The sequence below is a fragment of the Kogia breviceps genome, chromosome 2 (assembly GCF_026419965.1).
Source record: "Kogia breviceps isolate mKogBre1 chromosome 2, mKogBre1 haplotype 1, whole genome shotgun sequence".
In the NCBI taxonomy this organism is placed as follows: domain Eukaryota; kingdom Metazoa; phylum Chordata; class Mammalia; order Artiodactyla; family Physeteridae; genus Kogia; species Kogia breviceps.
Window position 1 is genome coordinate 149,629,379 of NC_081311.1, and position 21,083 is coordinate 149,650,461.

Genomic DNA, 21,083 nt, shown 5'->3' on the forward strand with positions numbered 1-21,083 from the left:
TGGAGAAAAAATAGGCGGATGAAATGTATGGAGACTGTGTGTGACATTTTAGATAAGAGTGGCCAAGAAAGGCCTCACTGAGAAGGTGGCTTTTGAGCCAAGAAAGACCTATAGAAGGTGGTGGCACAAACCATGTGGATATCTTGAGGAAGAGCATTCCAGGCAGAGACACTGGTATGGAGACCCTGAGGTGGAAATGTACATTTTAGTTGGAGAAACAGGTTGCTATAGCCAGTTGAGCAAGGAAAGGAGGAGCAGATAAGAAGGATGGTAGTGGTGATGGTAGCAGCAAATGATACAGTGCCTTATAGGTCAGAAGACTTTGACTTTAACACAGAATAAGGAGGTAAGCCGTTGGAGGGTTTTGACCAGAGTCCTGTGGTCTGATTTCCTTATCTCTCTGCCTGCTTGTCATTGAGAATAGACTACGGTGGGGCTTAGGGTCTCAGGTGGAAGCAAGGAGGCTATTGTAATTAACCAGACAGAGAATGCTGGTGTTTTCAATTATGGTTGAGGTGGTAGGAGTAGGGAGAAGTAGTAGAATTTGAGGTATGTTTTGAAGATAAAGCCAGTGGAATTTACAGGAGGTGGGATAGAAAGAGTGTTGTCAAGGGTGAGGTCTAGGTGTTTGCTCTGAGGAACTAAAATAATAAAGAGTTGCCATTAGCTGAATTAAGGAAGCTTGTAAGAGGAATTGGAATGTCTGGGATTCAGTTTGGGGCATGTTAAACTTTTCAAAATTACTGGATACAAAATATTAGATTTCAAAATAACGAGTGTTAGTAGGCATTTAGATGTATAGCTCTGGAATTTAGTATAGAAATGTAGGCTAGAGATACAGGTTTGTAGGTTCAGAGCTTACTGATGCTATTGGAAGCCATAAAACTGCAGGAGATCAACAAAAGAGTAGATGTAGTTAGAAAGGAGAAGAGGTTTAAGGACTGAGCTCTGGAGGATTGGCAATATTTAGAGGTTAGGGAGATAACGAAATAGTGATTGAGAAGCAGAGGCCAAGAGAGTTAGGAGGAAAACCAGTAAGTATGTTATTCTAGCAGCAAAGCAGAGAAAGCATATCTAGGAGGAAGAAGCGACCAACTGTGTCAAATGTTGCTGGGCCAGTCAAATAAGATGAAGATTGAGAAATGAGCATCGAGTCTAGTGATGAGGTCATTGGTGACCTTGGACAAGAGCTGTTTCAGTGGAGTGGCCGGGGGGAGTAAGAGCCTGTTAGAGGTCATTGAAATGAGAGCTGGAAGGGGTAGAGGAATCGTGGTTAGTTTTTAAATAAAGATTGGAGAAATGGTGCTGTAGTATTCTTGTGGGCATGATTCACCAGAGAGGGAAAAATAGATGATCCAGGATGGAGTGTAGAATTGCTGGAGTGTTGTCCTTTTGGAAAAGAGAAAGAGAGAAGATTGAGAACTAGTGAAAAGGTGTGGCTAGCACCTATCTTGAGATTGTCAGCATTTAGCACCCATTTTCTACTCAGCTGTGAAGCCTCAGTGGCAGGTCAGTTACTAGCCTATAAAATGTTACATTAGGGTGGAGTAAGTCTCCGGCACACCCGCACACCCCCTCCTTACCGCCCCCAACCCCCCATCTTGATTAGCAGGCGGCACTTTTGTGAGAAGGAAAATGGGGGCTCTTATTCCAGACAAGGCAGCCAACAAGAGCTGGATTTTTAGCCCTAACTGACCTTAGGCTAGGTTCCTTAGAACACAGCCATAAGCTGCAACCCTACTAGCTCTACTCCAAAACAGTAGGGAAAGTCACATTTCATATCCTGCTGCAATAACCATATCCTTAGTGTCTTGTAGCAGAATAGCATAACTGAGAAGACAGCAAATTTAAGAACCAAGAACTTGGTGTGGGAATCCCAGTTCTTCTACCAACTGGCAGAGCATAGTTAAAATGGTTCACTTACTTTCTGTGAATTGGTTTCTTCAAGTGTAAAAGGAGGGATTTGGCTTCAACCAGATCCTTTTCATGCTGAAATTCTGTGATTCATTAAAAATATAGTACTCCCCAGCCATCTGAAGCATAACAGTTCTTCTGCCAAGAACCAAAGAATATCACCGAGGAAATTTGGTTTCTTTGGAGAATTGCTCTCCTTGGGTTCCTACCCAAGTAAGTATTTGCAGAATTTGACTGGAGATTAAATTACACATAGTAGCACTGAAATTATAAGAGGAAATACAAATATAGCAAAACTATTGAAGTCAATAGAGATTTATTCAGACTTTGTCCAAATTCTCTGAGTATTTTGTAGCTGTGGGACATATGGGAGTTATTTAACTCTCTGAACTTTAGTTTCCTTATCTAAAAATAGGAATATAATAATAGTACCTACTTCATAGATTTGTAAGGAGAATTAAATGAGATATGCATTATGGTGATTTGACAAATGCTTGGCTTATTATGGAGTAAACCTTAACTGCTGTTATTATCATAATCATCATCATTATTATCATCAGTGTGTGACATGTGTAGTTTAAGACATTTTAGTATAGCAGCTGTACTATAAAAGTCTCATACTATAATTTAGTTTTATAACGATTACTTTGAGTCATGAAGGGAAAAATTAACTTAGAAAAGGAAATGCCACTGAATCAGTTTAAACTACTTTTTATAAACAAAATTGATACTTCATTTTGTATGCTTAAATTTTAAGTTACAGTGAAAATTCCCTTGGGGAATATACCTGATTCTCAGATGATGACAGAACAATGAGCCATTACTGTAATTAGTTCCAGTTGCTATGTATACTTAAAACTTAGAAAATAGTATTTTTCAAAAGTGTATTTTCCCTAAATAGGCCATAAAAGTAAGATTTTATAGTTCATATATACTGCCTTCAAAATAGGTTTTTGAAACATCCTGTAAACATTTTGATTGTACCATCAAGTTTTCTCCACCCTTTCTGTATGAACTGTGGTCAGAGTGATTCTTGATAGCATCGCCTACTTGATGTTTACAGTCTGCAGTGTATGTTTTACAGAATTAATAAGCTATAGTTAAATCATTTAACGTATACTTGAATGTCCTATTGTAGTTAATGTGGTTGCTTTATCAATGCTGGTTTGCACTTATTTTAAATCAAACATGCAGATCATTTATAAACTGATGGTCATTTTAAAAGAAGAAAAGCTTTATACATAACTTAGTGCAGAAAGTCAAGTTAGTCTATAGTGCAAAGGTTAGAGAAAAATGGAAGTCTGTAAGGTAAATTTGAAAAGGGTTTAAGGGGGTATTGGATGTGTCTTACTAACAAATAACTGTGAGTTTAGACTTTATTTGAATTATCTCTCATTGTAGTTTATAAATGAAATGATGGTGTTGAACACAATGTAACGTACTTGGGGTTTAGTAGCACCTAGCACTCAGACCTTGAACAACATTCCCACTAAAAGGAACCAGGGCTCCTTGAAGAAATGGCAGATTCCAAGGATGGAAGCCTGGAACATATCGTTAGGCCAGAAAATAAGAAAGTGTTCAAAAAAATGAGGGTGGCCTATCACAAGGATGCAGGGTCATTTTGAAGGTGTTCCCAGTGGCAAAATCTGGGGTGATTTATCAAAATAATTAAATTCAGTAAGAATTCTGAATCATTATGATAAAAGATAGGAATCCATGAGACCTCACCAAATAATACATATACATATTCATAGAATCAGAAGAGAGGGCTCAGGGGCCAGCTGGTAAATGTGGAGGAAATGCTGATGTTGGAAAATTATGATTTTATCACTATTATAGTAAGGTTTAGTTTAGCCAAGAATCACAGGTCGATGTTAAATCTAGAGGAGAAATTCTGATGAAGAGTGGGGTATTTGCAAAGGTTGCTTATTGGTTGCAGTAGGAAAATTGGACAGCAGTTGATCTAGATAGTGAAAATTAACATCACCAGTGTGCCTCTGGATGTGACACCCTGAGGAGAACACAGCATCACTTACGTTCTCTTCTAGCCAGGACTGAACTACCTGCATCTAATCATAAGGAAACATCAGACGAGTTCCAAGTGATGAGCATTCTATTAAAAGAAAAACTGTATTCTTCAAAAATATTAATATTATAGAAGGCAAAGGAAGGCTAAAAGGCTCTGTATTAAGGGAGACTAAAGGCACAGGATATATAGATGGTTGATCCCAAGACTGGGATCTTGTATCTGGAGGAAAATGAAGATTTTTTTCTAAGGTGTAATTGGTTCAGTTGACAACATTATTTTGCAGATTGTAGGTATTGTATAGATTTTACTTTTACTGAAATTGTAGCTATATTGCAGTTGTATTAGAAAATGCACACTGAAATATTTATGGGGAAAGGGGCATTATACATTCAACTTACTCTCAAACAGTTCAGAAAAAAAGCACTTTGTGTGTGTGTGTTGTGGTGTTGTGTTTGTGTGTGGAGGTTTGTTTTTTGTTTTTAGGAGGAGGAGATGGAGAGGGAGAGAGAGGGAGTTGATAAAGCAAATGAGCAAAATGGGATTCTGGATAAAGTTATACAGGTGTTCTTTGTTTTTGTGATTTTTCTGTAAGTTAGAAATATTTCCAAATATGTTTATACACACATGCATGCACAAGTTGGTTGAGACTTATTTCTTTTATACTTATCTCTTATTGTTCTAGGTTGCTAATTTACCTTTGATACTTAATTGGTTTAAGATGTTAAATTCATTGATCACAGATATACACATTGATTTTTAATTTCTTTTAAATAGTGCTGGGCCTAAAGGAGATAACATTTATGAATGGAGATCGACTATACTTGGTCCACCAGGTTCTGTATATGAAGGTGGTGTGTTTTTTCTGGATATCACATTTTCATCTGATTATCCATTTAAGCCACCAAAGGTAAGAACCTAGAATTGCATTCTTTAATACTTATCCTTTTCCACAGTCAGTTTATTCTAGAGGATGGATGCAGTTATTTTTATTTAATTGTTTTTCATGGATTATACAGAAACTCTCATGTAACCAAGGATTTTAAAACTAGAAGTAATTGATTTGTGTCTTTTACAAATAACTTTGTAATCAGCGGAGAGTTTGTTAATTGTAAATAAAAGTATGCCACTTTGCACATCAGTAAGCACATAAATTTTAGATTTATGATATGAGAAAAAGTATCTTATGAACCTTGCTTAAGAAACCTATTGGGATAAAAAGTAAATTTGGCTGACAGCTTCCGGAAAGAAGAGTTAAGTAACTTGAATCTTGTGTTAAATACCCTTTTTTTTTTTTTTTTTGTGGTACGCGGGCCTCTCACTGTTGTGGCCTCTCCCGTTGTGGAGCACAGCCTCTGGACGTGCAGGCTTAGCGGCCATGGCTCACAGACCCAGCCGCTCCGCGGCATGTGGGATCCTCCCGGACCGGGGCACGAACCCGTGTCCCCTGCATCGGCAGGCGGATTCTCAACCCCTGCACCACCAGGGAAGCCCCTAAATACCCTATCTTTATAGATGAGCAAAGACTAGACACCTATAGGAAAGAAGAGAGAACTAGTGCTATTTAATAAACTTATTTTGAGCCCTCTGTAAGTATGATGCATTAATGGGAGTGAGGGTGGCTGGGTGACTTGGGCCTCCTGTTGTCTTTTAATGTGAATTAAGTGGATAACAGCGAGAAGCGTTGAGTTGTGTCTTGTGATCACTGGCAATTATTTTTCAAGTCTTAAACATAACAGTTACTTGAATAGCTTCCTCCTCTGACTTCTCCCAATAAAATGGTCAAGCCAGCAGTTTTTACCATCAGTATTAAGCCTGAGCATAATTATGCTGTAGTTAGAAAGACTTCTGACATGTCAGGGAGAAGTGTTATCAAGCCCTTAACTTTCAACGTAGTTCCTTATGTTCCCTTCACTATTTAAAATATATGTAGCGATTTAATGCCTGCCTCATGTGCATGTGTGTTGTTATGTGTGTGTGTAAAAACAAAGGTGTTTTGCAGATCGGTTCTCCCTTATCTAACAAGGTAACGACGATTCCACCTAGTGGTATTTACCTCAAATTGCACATACCAAGTTTCCCTATCACCTGGAGGTATTGGCTCTCAACTACAGCTGTCAGTTTTTGAGTGCTTTACTGTGTGGTCCCATCAGAACCTAAGATCTTTAAATAATTGTCTTATTTAATGTTCTCGGGTATGTCTAGTATCTCTTGCTAGATCAGTCGAAGAAAGGGACAAAACCTTCATGTTAATAATACTGCAGATTGTATTCATATTCAAAATGACACGTTAAATGCCAATATATCATTAACTATTCAGTTTGCCCTCAGTGCTTAAGTTTTCTGTATTATAGCAAACAAAACCTTAGCAAAATAGCACATGACTGTATTTATAGTGAAGCTTATTTCTACTTTCATCATTTTTCATATTGGAAATTGGTTTTAACATGGTAGCAAAATTAGAAAAAAAGTTTGCAAGATTTAGTTTTTATGAAATTTTTATACATGAGGGAAACTTTGTTAAAGGAAGAGACATTTTTCTTAGAATCTTTTAATGGAAAATAGAGATTGACTAGCATAGTTCTGTACATGATTTGTCATAATTATTTTGGTTAATATGGCTGTTTATTAATTTAGCATGTTAATTTTTTTGCTAAACTCTCAGTATTTTTATTTTCTAACCCTTTAATGTTGATTCCTTCCTCTTCCCTAAGATATTTTATGCAGTATTATGAAGCATTCTTCATATCTATAGTTGGACAAGTGAAAAAGAAATAAGACTTCTTCTGTTATCTTGGTTTAGGTATAATTATTTCTCTACAGTTCTGCTTATTTTTGAAGTTCAGATAAGGTGTTGAACTTCTTGAAGAATAATAGAAATTTAATTCTCTTCTGTTCATTGATTGTTAAAAGCTGAAAGGAATCAGAGTATTAATTGTGTTTGTAAGCCATGCATATCTATTGTAGTCAGCTGTCAATGATATACACATACATTATTCCCATATTCTGGAGCAGGGCTGTCTAATAGAAATATAATGCAAGCTACATGTGTAATTTTTAATAGAAACAGTGAAATTAATTTTAATAATATTTTACTTAACTCAGTGTATCCAAAAATATCGTCGTTTCAACATGTAATCAATAGAAGCATCATTGACGCCATATTTTACATTCTGTTTGATATTGTCTTTGAAATCTGGTATGTATTTTACACTTTTAGCCCATCTTAATTCTTGTAACCACACTTTAAGAGCTCTGTGTAACTAGTATGTACTGTGTTAGAACAGTTCTAGAGTTGTATACAGTAGTCCCTCCTTATCCTCAAGGGGTATGTTCCAAGACCCTCAGTGGATTTTTTTTTTTTTTTTCTTTGTGGTATGTGGGCCTCTCACTGTTGTGGTTTCTCCCGTCGAGGAGCACAGGCTCCGTACGCACAGGCTCAGCAGCCATGGCTCATAGGCCCAGCCGCTCCGCAGCATGTGGGATCTTCCCGGCCCGGGGCACGAACCTGTGTCCCCTGCATCGGCAGGCAGACTCTCAACCACTGCACCACCAGGGAAGCCCCTCAGTGGATTCTTGAAACCACGGATAGTACTGAACCCTATATGATACTATTTTTTTCTGATGCATAAATGCCTATGAAAAGTTTAATTTATAAATTAGGCACAGTAAGAAATTAACAATAACTAATAATAAAGTTAGAGCAGTTATAACAATATACTGTAATAAAAGTTAGGTGATTGTGGTCTCTCTCTCTCTCTCAAAATATCTTGTACAAACTTAATGCCTCTTTCATCATAACTAAGCACTTATGCCTGTAGCTTTTTCAGCTTGAGGTACAACAGCAAAACTAGCACAAGTGGTTTTTTCCTTTTACAATTTCATGGATAGAAGACTCATTCTTACCATAGATCTTAGCAACCTCGGTGTAGATTTTTTTTTCCTGCCATTATTAAGTCAAAAACTTTCACCTTTTCACTTAAAGCAAGAATTTTACAGCTTCTCTTTGGCAGATCTCAGTTGCCAGCATCACTGCTCTTGAGCTTTGGGGCCTTTATCAAATAAAGTAGGGTGACTGGAACACAAGCACTGTGATACTGAAGCAGTTGAACTGATAACCAAGATGCTACTTAGTAGACTGACTGGGCAGGATTATGCTGGACATCCAGGCAAGGTAGAGCAGGACAGTGCAAGATTTCATCATGCTACTCAAAACAGTGCAAAATCTAAAACTTAGGAATTGTTTATTTCTGGAATTTTCCATTTAATATTTTTGGGCCCCAGTTGACCTCAGGGGTCCAAAACTGAAACCATGGAAAGCAAAACTGTGGATAAAACGAGTACTACTGTGGTCTCTTTCTCCTCCTTCCCCACTATGCCAGTGGTTTCTTTCTTGTTTTTAATTATGCATCCTTATCAGAAATACACTTTTGAGTGCTTTAAACATTTCTTCCCAGACTCCACTTGGGAGATCACAGTACATTGCTAGTTCCAAGGGATCAGGAACTGTCTTTTTTCTTTGCAACTCCAAATTAAGAATTAACCACCCAATTTGTGTTTGTGATTGTTTGAAACTGGTGAGTGTTTGTTTCTATGATTTATTCTCTTTTTTCACCTATCTCAAGGATAAAATAGTTTCCTTTATTCAGTAGCTTAAGACCTTACTTGTTTCATTTTACTGTCTTAGTCTAGCAAGACAGTGAGCCATTTGTGGAAATGAAAGTCTGAGAAATAAAAAGGCTGGTGATTTCATCAGTCTTCTCCAGTATTTTCTGACACATGGCAAGAGATTAGCTAAGTTGGTGACCTTTTTCTACTAAGAAACTAATGTAACTTTAGTTTTAGGTTTAAAAAAATTCTTCACTAGTTTCTCTTACCTTTGGCACCAAAACGTTTCTGTTCTCCCTCACTTCCTGTCTTTAAATAGTGGTGTATGTGTGCATGCCCACACATACATTCATAGAATTACCGTATCATTTGTTTAAACAATTCAGCGACTTATTTGGTTTAAAAACAATATAGTTCCTGCTATACTAGGTAAAAACAAAATTTCTTTGAACTGAATTAAATAAAACCATTTAATTTTGCTTTTACTTAAACCTAGTGTTTGTTAGCTCTTCAATGAAATTATATGCTATTTGCTATGATCTGCGATATGTTACACTTCATTTTTGCTAGTGAGAGTTTTAGTTGGTAATAAAGCTTTTTATTTTCTTTCTGTCTTTAATGTCACTGCCCTTAGGTTACTTTCCGCACCAGAATCTATCATTGCAACATCAATAGTCAGGGAGTCATCTGCCTGGACATCCTTAAAGACAACTGGAGTCCTGCTTTGACTATTTCAAAGGTTTTGCTGTCAATTTGTTCTCTTTTGACAGACTGCAACCCTGGTAAGCAGATTTTTATTAACACATACAATGAGGCTACAAAAACAGTACATATTTTCAGTTTAAAGTGAATCTGAGAAGTAAATGCTGTTGGTAGAAAGATCAGCATAAAACACTTTTTGAGGAAATTATCAATGCCATTTCAATTAGAATAGACCAAAAGTTTCACAGTAACTTCCTTTAATTTGTTAATGGCATGCTACCCTATAATTATTTTCTCCCTGTCATTGGTGGCTCTCTGTTTTCTAAATTAATGTAATTGTACAAACCACTTTTAATGGGAGTAAAGTAATGTTTCTTACACCACTGCCTCCTTCTCTTGCTCCTTCCGTGCTGCCATGTGCTTTAACGCAGCCTCTCAGTAATGCAGGGCTTCTTGTTCTCCCTTTCTTTTTGGATTATGGTTGGTTGTATTAGATGTGGTAATAGTCGATATTAAAATGATAGCCGATGAGAGTTAGACTAGATTATGATTATAAGAACTCAGAGATAAAGTCATTAGTGCGTAATCTGTAAGAAATGCCTAACTGCCACACATGATCTTTAATATGGGTAGCTGACTTGAAAAAATAATGTTTAGACCTGGGATTTCGCATATGCTCTCTTACTAAGTGGTCATTTTTTAAAGAAATTGGCTTATTTTTTCTAAATATTTAATCAATCACCAAAGGTTATTACTGTTATATTAGGCCTAGCAGTTTATACATATACCCAAAATATATAGCTAGCTAGCTAGCTGGATAGATAGAAGGATATTCATTGTGGCATCTTTTATTAAAGCAAAAGATTGTAAATAACCTACATATCCATTAATAGAGGATGTAGCTTAATGAGGTAGCTCTATGTGAATGGATAGAGAAAACTCTCTAAGATAAATTAAGTAAAAAAGCCAGGCACTGAAAAAAAACACACATGTGTAACAATATTCTAAATGCTTATAAATGTGTATAATGTTTCTGGGTAGAAATGCTGTGAACAGGTATAAATTATTTGCCAGGAAGAGAAACTTCTGAGTAGTTGGAATCAGGAGGGAAGAGAGCTTTACGTTTTACTGGCTGTTGTTTGGTGTACTTCAAATGTTGTACATAGTACATAGCACACCTTTTTTGAAAAATAAATTCAAAATAAAATTTATGTCTCAGATTCAGTTTCTCACTCAGCACTATTTAAAACAAAATGGCAAGTAAGCTTTCAAATGGAGATAAGGGTAATGATTTAAGTCGTGTTATTGTACAGAATGAAGGAAATATTGCATTCTGAATAGCATTGCATCATAGGATCTGAGTTTGAAAAAATTAATTTTTAAATATCGTTAGAAAAACAAATACAAAAGAGTGAAAAATAGTTTTGTATATTAAAGGCATACACATTTTAAAAAGTGAGGTTTATTAACTCAACATTTATTTTTAAAGAGGCTTTTCTAATTTGAATATTAAAATATAAAGATGATTATGTTACTTTAAACATTTTTCTTTTGAGAAATTAGCCATTATATATCAAGTTGCTGCTGAAAAATCAGCATTTCAGTTCAGTAGACTCTTAGAACTGAACCTTTAAGACACAATATAATATCTTTTAATGTTCTTTCCACTTTTCCAGCGGATCCTCTGGTTGGAAGCATAGCCACTCAGTATTTGACCAACAGAGCAGAACATGACAGGATAGCCAGACAGTGGACCAAGCGATATGCAACATAATTCACATAATTTGTATGCAGTGTGAAGGAGCAGAAGGCATCTTCTCGCTGTGCTGCAAATCTTTATAGCCTTTACAATACGGACTTCTGTGTATATGTTATACTGATTCTACTCTCTGCTTTTATCCTTTGGAGACTGGGAGACTCCCCAAAAAGGTAAATGCTATCAAGAGTAGAACTTTGTAGCTGTAGATTAGTTATGTTTAAAACGCCTACTTGCAAGTCTTGCTTCTTTGGGATATCAAAGTGTATTTTGTGATGTACTAAGGATACTGGTCCTGAAGTCTACCAAATATTATAGTGCATTTTAGCCTAATTCATTATCTGTATGAAGTTATAATAGTAGCTGTAGATGACTAGGAATTATGTCATTTGTATTAAACCCAGATCTATTTCTGAGTATGTGGTTCATGCTGTTGTGAAAAATGTTTTACCTTTTACCTTTGTCAGTTTGTAACGAGAGGATTTCCTTTTACCCTTTGTAGCTCAGAGAGCACCTGATGTATCATCTCAAACACAATAAACATGCTCCTGAAGGCATAGTTTCCTGTCGTAATATTTTAAGTCAGTCTTGTTAGAAGGTGTGTCTGAGATGATTGTTGATGAAATAAAAATGTGAATATGAAGATTAACTACAGAGGACTAGTATAAATAAATCATTTATTAAATTGAAAACATTTGGAATCTTATAAATGTGTAGAGTTTTTTTCCTTTAAGTCCTAATGAGAGAATACATGAGTTTAAATATACAAAACTGCGGTTTTTTAGCCATTGGTCTCAAAAAAACATAAAGCTCTACTTTGATAATATGATATTTGAGTTAAAAATAACATGAAATCCTGGCTTACAAGATTTTGTTTCCAGAATGGTGACTTCTGTCCACCATTGGGCAGCATTGTCAAATAACTTTAATCTGGTAGCCCTTCTGTGTCTTTCATGCATTTTTGACTTCTAATCCTGTTCTTGAATTTTCATGGTGTCTTTGGTGTGCGTTACCATTCTTATTATGCACTTGTGCAACAGATACAGGCAGAGGCAGGGATGAACACAGAAACCCTTGTCTGCCCTGAAGGTAGACTAGAACTCTGGATTATTGTGCAGTTGTGGCATTATTTCTCAGTTGAAAGAATAGGGAATTTTAAGGGTTTAATAGGTTATATGAATTCCTTCTTTCTAGTTATAATTATTAAATATTAGATTTCTTATAAGAGTTAGTTTATTTTTCAATATTCAGATTGGTCAACAGAGTATAAATGGTTTTTTCCAGGACTGGGATAGTTATTGAGGTAATATTCTGGTCATGTAACCAAGGTAGTGGAATATGGGCAAATGTCTTCTCCAGTCCTAAATATGGAAATAAAATACCACCCTAAAATTTATAGGCTGGAATTATTAGCATAAAAATACATTGCTCCAAGATAATAAAGTAAAACATTTCTAGTTGTATATACCCTCACAAAGAATAATGGACTCCTACTTGAGTATTTGTCAGTAGAAGTCTTAGATCAGGGTAAAAATAAAATTACACTTCTATATCTATCTTTCACTTAACACACACCCGCCTCTCTACCCCCCGCCAAAAAAACCCAAAAAGAATCTCTCCACATTAACAAAGGTACACCAGACAGGCTTAGGCTTATGAAAACCTCTGAGCCTTGACTATTTTAAGCAGTAACTAATAATCTGTACTGGAGTTCAAGTTAATGTGATGAGAATGGGCATGTTTTATGTAAGCTATAAGGATTTCTATGTAGGTGAGCTGTAGAAAGTAGTTTTTACCCACTTCCAATATTGTACATTCTGCATCCTAGGTTAATAAACTTCTCTCTTAGTCCTAGAAAAGCATTCATCATACTGAATATGAGGATGTTTGGAGATGCTATCCTTTGACTTCCATCATTTGCTATCAGCCTAATTACTACCACCAAACTGCTTACTTGTAGGCTGTGTCCCATACTCACCTGGGACAGAGTGGAGAGAACTGGTGACATAAAAATATTTGTGGCTTTTCCACAAACTACCTTTGTGGCCTTAAATAAGACACTTTCATCTCTTATGTAAAACTCAAGTTAATTTCATTATTTCCCTGTTCTCTATTAGTCCTTAGTCCTTAAATTCAGTCATTCTAATCTTATAAAATTTATTATGCTTGTTCCACTTTCTCTTGGGGGAACAGGCCACAGTTTCAAATGGACATTTCGGTTCCTACTATTAGGTTCTCTTAAAATTCTGAATTTTTAAAAACCTTTTCTATTTTTGATCCACTTCCCAGTTACATAGATGTCCATCCATGTGTACTACAAATAAGTTTTTTCTTCCCCCATGCAACTTTGTTCTAGATGTAAATTGTGTATTTTAAAACCTAGACTTTTTCTCATTCATTAAGAGCAAATTTTACAAGTCCAAATGTAATGTTGTAAGTATTCAAGAATGGCCATAGCACCATGTACCCTGTTGAACCTGGAGTGTTCTAATTATGATCGTGTGCCCTCAGAGAGGCCATGCAGTGCACAAACCACTACATGCCAGGCTCCACTTAGTTACTGAGGTGCCTCATCTTGTATAATATTCCTCAGAAAGCTTCAGGAGAGAGACACTCTGATGATCCTCAGTTGACAGAATGTAACTGATTCACAGACCGGTTAAATAACTTGATGCAGATTACACAGCCAGTATGATGCAGAGGTACAGCCCCCATTCTTTACCACTAGGCTAAGAGTTTTTGTTTATAGCATTACAGTTAGTATTTTATATATATGTTTATATGTAAAAGCGGGTATACATAAATTAGAAAACTTCTGAAAGGTAATTTATAAGATAAAGTACAATTTTGCATTTTAGTCAATCCTTATTTTAATCTTCTATTTTAGTCTCAAATGGAACCTTACAAAATAAGCCTTTATTTAATTTTTTTAAGCCTTTATTAATTGATTCCAATGAATATGAGGTATGTGTATTTTCTGTCTCAGACATTTGTCATAAGAATACTTTTAATATCACTGGCTTCCCTTTTTTAAATTGGAAAATGAGAGAAACGATGTTATTTTAAATTTATTTAACTGTGCATCACATGACCACATCAGAAGATATATATTGATAAATTTATCAATCATTTAATGATGACCTTTTTCAAAATAAGAAGATACATTAGTTATCTAGACATTGCCTTTTTTTTTTTTTTCTAAACTAGGATATCCTAACGTGTCACAGGGATAAAATTCGTAGGTTTGATTTGGCCCGTGTGTATGTTACTCTTTCTAATAAGGACGTGGAGGTGCTGAGTACTTGGAGTCAGTCCTCTACTTGCCCATGTGTGTTCTTACAGCAATACAAGAATGACTGCATTGTAAAACTCAAGTCAGTTTCAGTCCTGTGGCATCACATAGTAACCTGTGTCCTAGTCATGTTAATGCAGTACATTTGCACGTCTTCAGCTGACATATTGTGGTCTTTGGACAGAATCATGGCATGATTTGAAGCATTAATAATTTTCATAAAACCATTGCAAATAATTTGAAGGGGTTGAGCTAATGATTCTATAATAATTATCCACTTATATTTCAGTTAGTGTTTCTTTAGATGAATAGAATATGTAAATAAATCCCTTGTTTCATGTTTCAATTAATAAGTTTTTTTCAAGTAATACTGAAATAATAAAAAATAATTCATAATTACATTTTAGTAGATAGGCATTATTTGAAATAACAATTTTTTGTAACTAGTTTGTTAACCTTTTTTGGTAAAGTTCTTCAGCGATTTAAGTGAACCACTCCAGTGTGTAATGGGATGTTTCTACACAGCGGAATGATAGTCCTTTCAAAGTGATTATGAAATGAATTTCTAGGACTGGTGTGGATAAGTGGTGTTAAAGCCTTGTCAAACAGAATCAACCTAGATATTACCAATGAGTGCATTTAGAGAACTATAAATTGACTTTAAATCTTTTGTATGTGTAGGTTACCTTGCTGAAATCCAGTGGGGCTAAAGCCAATTATGCAGGTCTTTTTAACATAGAACATTAAAAGCAGTTTTTCCCCCAAATCTTCCAATTCCTAAAGTTTATCTCAAGTCCAGCTCTCTTGATGAAACCTTTCCATTTTACTATCATGTACCTTCAGTCTGTCAGTCTCTCTGTTTCTCTGAGACACCATCTGTACAAACATCGGAAATTATAGAAGTAATTCAAGCATGTACATATTTCCAAGTGTGATCAAACAAGCCAGGTGCCCTTCTGGGCAAGAATTCTTTTTTCGTTCTTTTTTTCTTTTGGATGGGGAGGGGGGAGGGTGGTTATACTATATACCACCTTAACTGACCTCCATTGTGAGTTTATTCTACAAATTTTAAGAGTTTGCTAATTGAAGGTCCTTTCAGGCACTGTGATGCATGCAGAGATGAATACCTTCTTAAATAGTTTTTTTCCTGTCCAAATAGATTTTTCCCTCTTGTTAGCAGAGGAGAACACATCTTTGCTAATGTGTATCCATTTTCTACTGAATGAGAAATCAAACAGATGTCCCTGCTGATTTAGCTATGAAAATATTAGTATAATAATTAGGTAAGTTTTATCTAATTTATATGATGTTAAACATTCTTAATACTATTTGATGCTTTGAAAATAATTACTGTCTTTCAAACTACTCTGAATATCCAATCTCTAGCATGCATTTTGATACTTTATTATATTCAGTTTAACACTTTATACATACATCTGGATAGTGAGCTTTTGGAGGATAATATCTATAGTCCTTGTCTCTGTATCTTAGCCCAATATATAACATGATATATGTTTGCTGAATGAATGAATATTATATCATGGGTGTAATCTTCTCCATAAGGTTATCCAGGGACCATGTAAAGCATTTAAGTCATGTCTTATTTAATCCCCCATCATACTGATTCAGTGCTTTATACTTGGTAGGTGATATTCCTGTAAACTTGAAATGTGAGAAGTAGCAATGGATTATTTTCATAACCTACTTCATGCCTACTTGTTTAAAATGGAGAACGAATTAATCTTGTAATTTTAAAAGTCCTTAAATATACCGAAATGCTTTCTGTCCTACAAAATGTACATCATTTCCCATTATCATTACTGTCTTAATTGATATATTTCTCCTATTCCTTTTTACTGGTAAAGAGGAAAAAGACAGTGGAATACATGTATCTGCTTACAGTATTCTTTTAGGGCTATCTAATAGGAAAAATGAAAAGTGGTAGCTTTTGAAAAAATTTCTTTTAAGAGAAATATTTTAGGAAAAAGGAACAAGTATACTGTATAGTAGTACAAAGTGGGGGGCAGTCCTGGAGTGTTGAAAGTTAGTCATTGAAATATTATCCAAATCTCTTCATTTTGTTTTTCTTTCCCACTTCTATCTTCTGTGAGAAAGGGAAATAGAATAGGACAAAGAACCAAACAGGTCACTTTTTTTCTTTATTGCCCCATGTTATTCCTGAGCCAATAGGTGTAATTGCAAGGTGACAGAGTAAAAGCTCCCTAATTCCAGAAGTGTAATTCCACCTTCTCATTGTAACATGAGTATTTCGTAAGTTGGCTAAGCAAATTCAGGTATGTTGGCTGCTTACTGCTCCAAGGCCCATCTCACACCGAGAGGGGAGAGAGATAAACCCATGGGAAACAGGTTACTGAGCCTTATTGGTCACCAAGAGAAGTCCTGATACTCCGGGGCAAGTGTGTAAGGAACGTTAAAGATTCTCTAGGACTGAGGCCGGAGTGCTTTATGACAAGTCTTTATATGAGCATTTCATGCCTTCATCTCCCTAGTGATGAAGAAGAGTAATTATAAGGAACACAAGGTGAGGTAGTAAAGCTATATTGCAGGGATATTGCTGGCCACCCCTTGCCTGATTCCTTTATCATTTTTTAGGAGCATGTTAGCCCTCTGTTGAACTCTTTCCCTGGCCACACAATTCCCAGATGGTAAAGGTCATTTTGAGTATTCATGTGGGACAGTTTTTTCTTCTGTAATTTTTTTAATGACACATTTTATTTGTATTTCACCTCCCTTGATCACTGAGCCCCTAGAAATCAGGAATCCAATTCATTTCATTAACATTAGTTTAGATACTTAGGATTAGCAGTGAACAAAGCACACAAAAATCCCTATCCTTAGGGCGTTTACTTTCCAGTTCAAGGCCACAAAGTTTAAAAAGGGGGGAAATGTGTATATATATGACGGTAAGTGCTATGTCAGAAACAAAACAAGGAAGAGAAATAGGGAATGTGCTGAGGGAGAAAGGGGAGGTTGCAGTGCAGTTGTGAAAGGGTAGTCAGAGAAGACCTCACCAAAAAGATGAGTCAGGAGCCAAAGATGGTGAGGGATAAGGCACGCGGGGTGAAGAGAATTCCAGGCAACGGAAATAGCAAATGAAAAGACCTGGGAGCAGCAACCTGCTCAGTGCTTGCCCAAACCAGCCAACGGGCCCGGAGAAGGGGGCACAGAGAGAAAGCAGCAACTAGAGCAGCAAGAGGCAAAGTCAGGAAGGTGACGGCTGAACAGGTCACGTAGGGCCGGGTAGTGTGTGTAGTGCCTTGTGAGGAGTTTGGGTAGTACTCTAAGTAAGATGGAAGCCGCTGGAGGGTTTTTTAGCCAAAGAATGATAGGTTTATGACATGTTTTAGAATTTCTGATTACTATTAGGAAAAAGACCTGGTGGGGAGGGGAGAGGGAGCCAGGCTAGAGACACGGATGACTTCAGCCTGGAGGGCATTAGTGTAGATGGTAAGAAATGATCAGATTCTAGTGCAAAGTAGCTAATAAGATTTGCTCATAGATCTAACTATGTGGGGTGAAAAAGGAGTCAAAGTTTGGCACCTGAGCAAACTAGAAGGCTGAAGTTGTAGTTAAGATGAGGAACCTGGGGGCGGTAGGTGGGGTGGGGGGTGGTGGTGTGGAGCAGGACTGGAGAAAGATGAAGAGCTTTGCTTTTGACAGGTTAAGTTGGAAGTGCCTGTTAAGCATCCAGATGGAGGCGTCAGAGCAGCGGACCTCCGAATCTTGAATTCAGGAGTTAGTTCTGGGCCAGGCACAACATTTGGGATTCATGAGTGGATAGCTGATATTTACAGCTATGGGACTGGATGAGATCATCAAGGAAATGAGTGCTGCTAGAGAAGAAAGAAGTCTGGGCACTCCCAACATTAAGAAGCTGAGGACAGGCACGAGGAATCAGTAAAGGAACCCAGGAAGGAGCAGCAATCAGGAAGCAAGAGGAGAAGGCTTGGAGAGCACGGGGACCTGAAAAGGAGGTGAAAAGTTTCATGGAGGTGGAAATTATCTACAGCTTCGGGTGCGACTGATGAGCCACCTAAGATGCAGATGTGGACCGAAATGGCCATTTTATTTAGCACCTGACTGATGGCAAGCATCGTTTTGTTGGAGTGGCGAGATCAAAAGCTCTGTTGGAGTAGGTGCCAAAGGTAATAGAAACTGTAGACTTCTGACAGTTTTGCAATAGAGAAATGTAGAGTCGTTTTCTTTTTTTAAGATGGGGGAGAATTACACTGTATGTTGATGGGAAAGATAAACAGAGAGGGAGAAACGGATGAGTAGGGCAGAGAAGCAATGTCCTCGACAAAATCATTTGTACTTTACTGGGGGTGTTTCCAAAGCTCCCTGCACTTCCCTTGGACATTTCTTTCTCTTCCTGAATAGACTAGACTGTGCTTCCCAAGAGCTCTCTTGGGAAGCACAGTATCCCCACTTAAAGCAGTACCGACCTTCACGAAACTCTTGAGCTCTACTAGTTAGGAGAAGATGGGATGTAGCACACAAGTGAAGTGATTGTCCTTTGCTGGGAATGCAACATCTCATCCAATCCATAGTTAATAGGAGAACAAGCAGAGGGCAAAGGGATAGGTCCAGGCTGGAGGTAGATGTGGTAGTGGGAAGCTTTCTTGTGGCTTCTACTCCTCCACGAAGGAGGAAGTGGTTATTGGCTGAAAGGGAGGATGGGGGGGCCAGACCTCATGTGTCTGTGTGACTCCTCTGTGCCCAGGAGAGTGGTCATTTATTGTTGAGAGAATAAATGAATGGTTATGTGAATTGTTTAGCTAGATGGGCCTTTGATTTTATAGTTACATGTTAATAGTGAACAAGTAATTAAAATTCCCCTAGTGTCTGGAATGGCTGTTCTTCATCAAGTATGGTTAGCAATTATTAGCTGACTTGAATCTTGAGAACCTTAATATTTTCTTAAAGTGATTTTCCTTGTCATTGAAGAGTCTACCTTGACACCAGACTTAACTAGATTTAAAATTTTAAATCAACAAATTTAAGTATTTATAACTAATGCTGCTTTACATGCTGGAAGCAGGAGAGACTTAAATATCCCAAAGAGCTCATCAAAGTCTAGTCAGGAAAAGAGATGTCCTAGGTAAGCACAGCGAGCTTTCAGGAAAATGGCTTATCAAAAATCCTTTCTTGCCCATTCAGATGATTCTAGAAAATAGAGCAGTGTTTACCCCAGGTCTGCTTTGTAACGTAGTAGTGAGAGAAGGACGCAGAGATGCCAACTCCTATTACCCTGACTTCTACCCCTGGTTCCATGGTAAGACACTTCCAGTTCCAGGCCTTCTATCCCTTTACCTTACTCAGGAAGTAGGGAATTTGAAGGGCAAGTTTTATTTCCAGAGAACCCATGGGGCAGTGAGCTAAGGACCAGGATGACTCATACCTTCTATTGTGTTTCCCTTTCCCTGCTCCTGTCCTGACTTCCTGCTTCAAGGTTCATACATAAGAAATTGGGCACTACTTAGCTTATTTTCTCTGAAAACCTGGTCAGTGACAGACCCGAATCACAATCGGCTCAACCACTTAATTTTGCCTAGAGAGTCAGGAGTTAAGAAATACTTAGCTTTTTTCCTGATTGAGTCTTGCTGAACAGTACTTTCGCTGTGTGATTATTGCACATTTATACCCAACTAATTATCTGAACTTAAATAGGGTATGACTCTTCTTTCTTAACCTAAATTAATCATAATAATATTCTTTAGACTATCTCACACTTATACAGGCTGATAGTTGCTGGCTTTTCACCTTACTTCTGAAGGATAGCATGTTTGGATTCTGTTCTCAGATTTTTCAGTCCTAGGTCTAATTCAGGCCCTTATCTGCAGGAGTCTCTTAAGTCACCCTCTTGTCCATACAAAGGACTCCAATCTCTTCTTCATGCTGACGTTACATTAATCTTCCCAGAGTAAGCACACTCCTTGCTCACAGACTTCAGTGGCTACCCACTGTTTTCAGAGTAAAGTCCAAACTCCTTAGAAGCCCAGCTTTCTGTCATGACATCAGTACGCCCCCATATGATGAAGCAGCATCTATTTCAGTAGTAGGTTCAGATGCACTGGTTTTTAGTGAAATACCAGAGTCATTCTGGCCAATGGCAGCCATTCTATCTATCACTTAAAAATATTTTCTCCGAGAAATAGCAATAGTGACTCATTGAGGAAACTTCCTTAATCTTCTGACTTTTCTTCAAGGCCTTCTTGCTCATAGGACTACAACTCTTTTTGATGCTCTGACATTTTTATAATTTCTTTTTACTACTAGCGGTTCAAAGTATTGATGCCTATAACCTTGTTGCTGGCTGCGTTAAGTTTCAAGCATCAGAAAATAGATTGCTTAAGATACTTTGCTTGGCACACTAGTATTTTATATCTGAATTGATATACTTGTTACTTCAAGACAGATGGTGCATTGCTTCTGTGCCTAATAGCATTTGGCAGTGCTGAAATATAGCCTTCTGTTCAATCCAGAATAATTCAGTGATGAGTGGGCAACTTTGTACTTTTTTTTTTTTTTTTTTGCTGGATTTGAATATTTGGAAGTGTTTTAGCTTACTTACTAACTATATGTAAGCGCCTTCATAAAATGACATTCCAAGTGTAGGCAAGTACATAATCAGTGGATGAGCACTGTGTATCAGTTTGGCGTATGGCACCACTTGTTTTTATTTTCATTATAGTGATATGTTTCTAGTAAGATTAACGAGTATTCGGCCACATTTAAACATGGGCACAAAACTTTCCAGGTTT

The 21,083-nt window shown here is 37.0% G+C and overlaps 1 protein-coding gene across 4 annotated transcripts in view; it reads left to right on the forward strand.

Annotated features, from left to right (window-relative positions):
- UBE2E3 (ubiquitin conjugating enzyme E2 E3) overlaps positions 1–21,083 on the forward strand; it is a 104,508-nt gene that overhangs the window by 78,753 nt on the left and 4,672 nt on the right. For 3 of the 4 annotated variants that reach the window (XM_059051988.2, XM_059051990.2, XM_067026413.1), the window contains exons 4-6: positions 4,718–4,850; positions 9,183–9,330; positions 10,927–11,565. In XM_059051988.2, the coding sequence (XP_058907971.1) occupies positions 4,718–4,850; positions 9,183–9,330; positions 10,927–11,024 (379 nt within the window). In that variant the 3' untranslated portion in view covers positions 11,025–11,565. Of the gene's footprint in view, positions 1–4,717; positions 4,851–9,182; positions 9,331–10,926; positions 11,566–21,083 lie in introns of those variants that run through there. The other variant, XM_067026414.1, reaches the window with a different exon arrangement.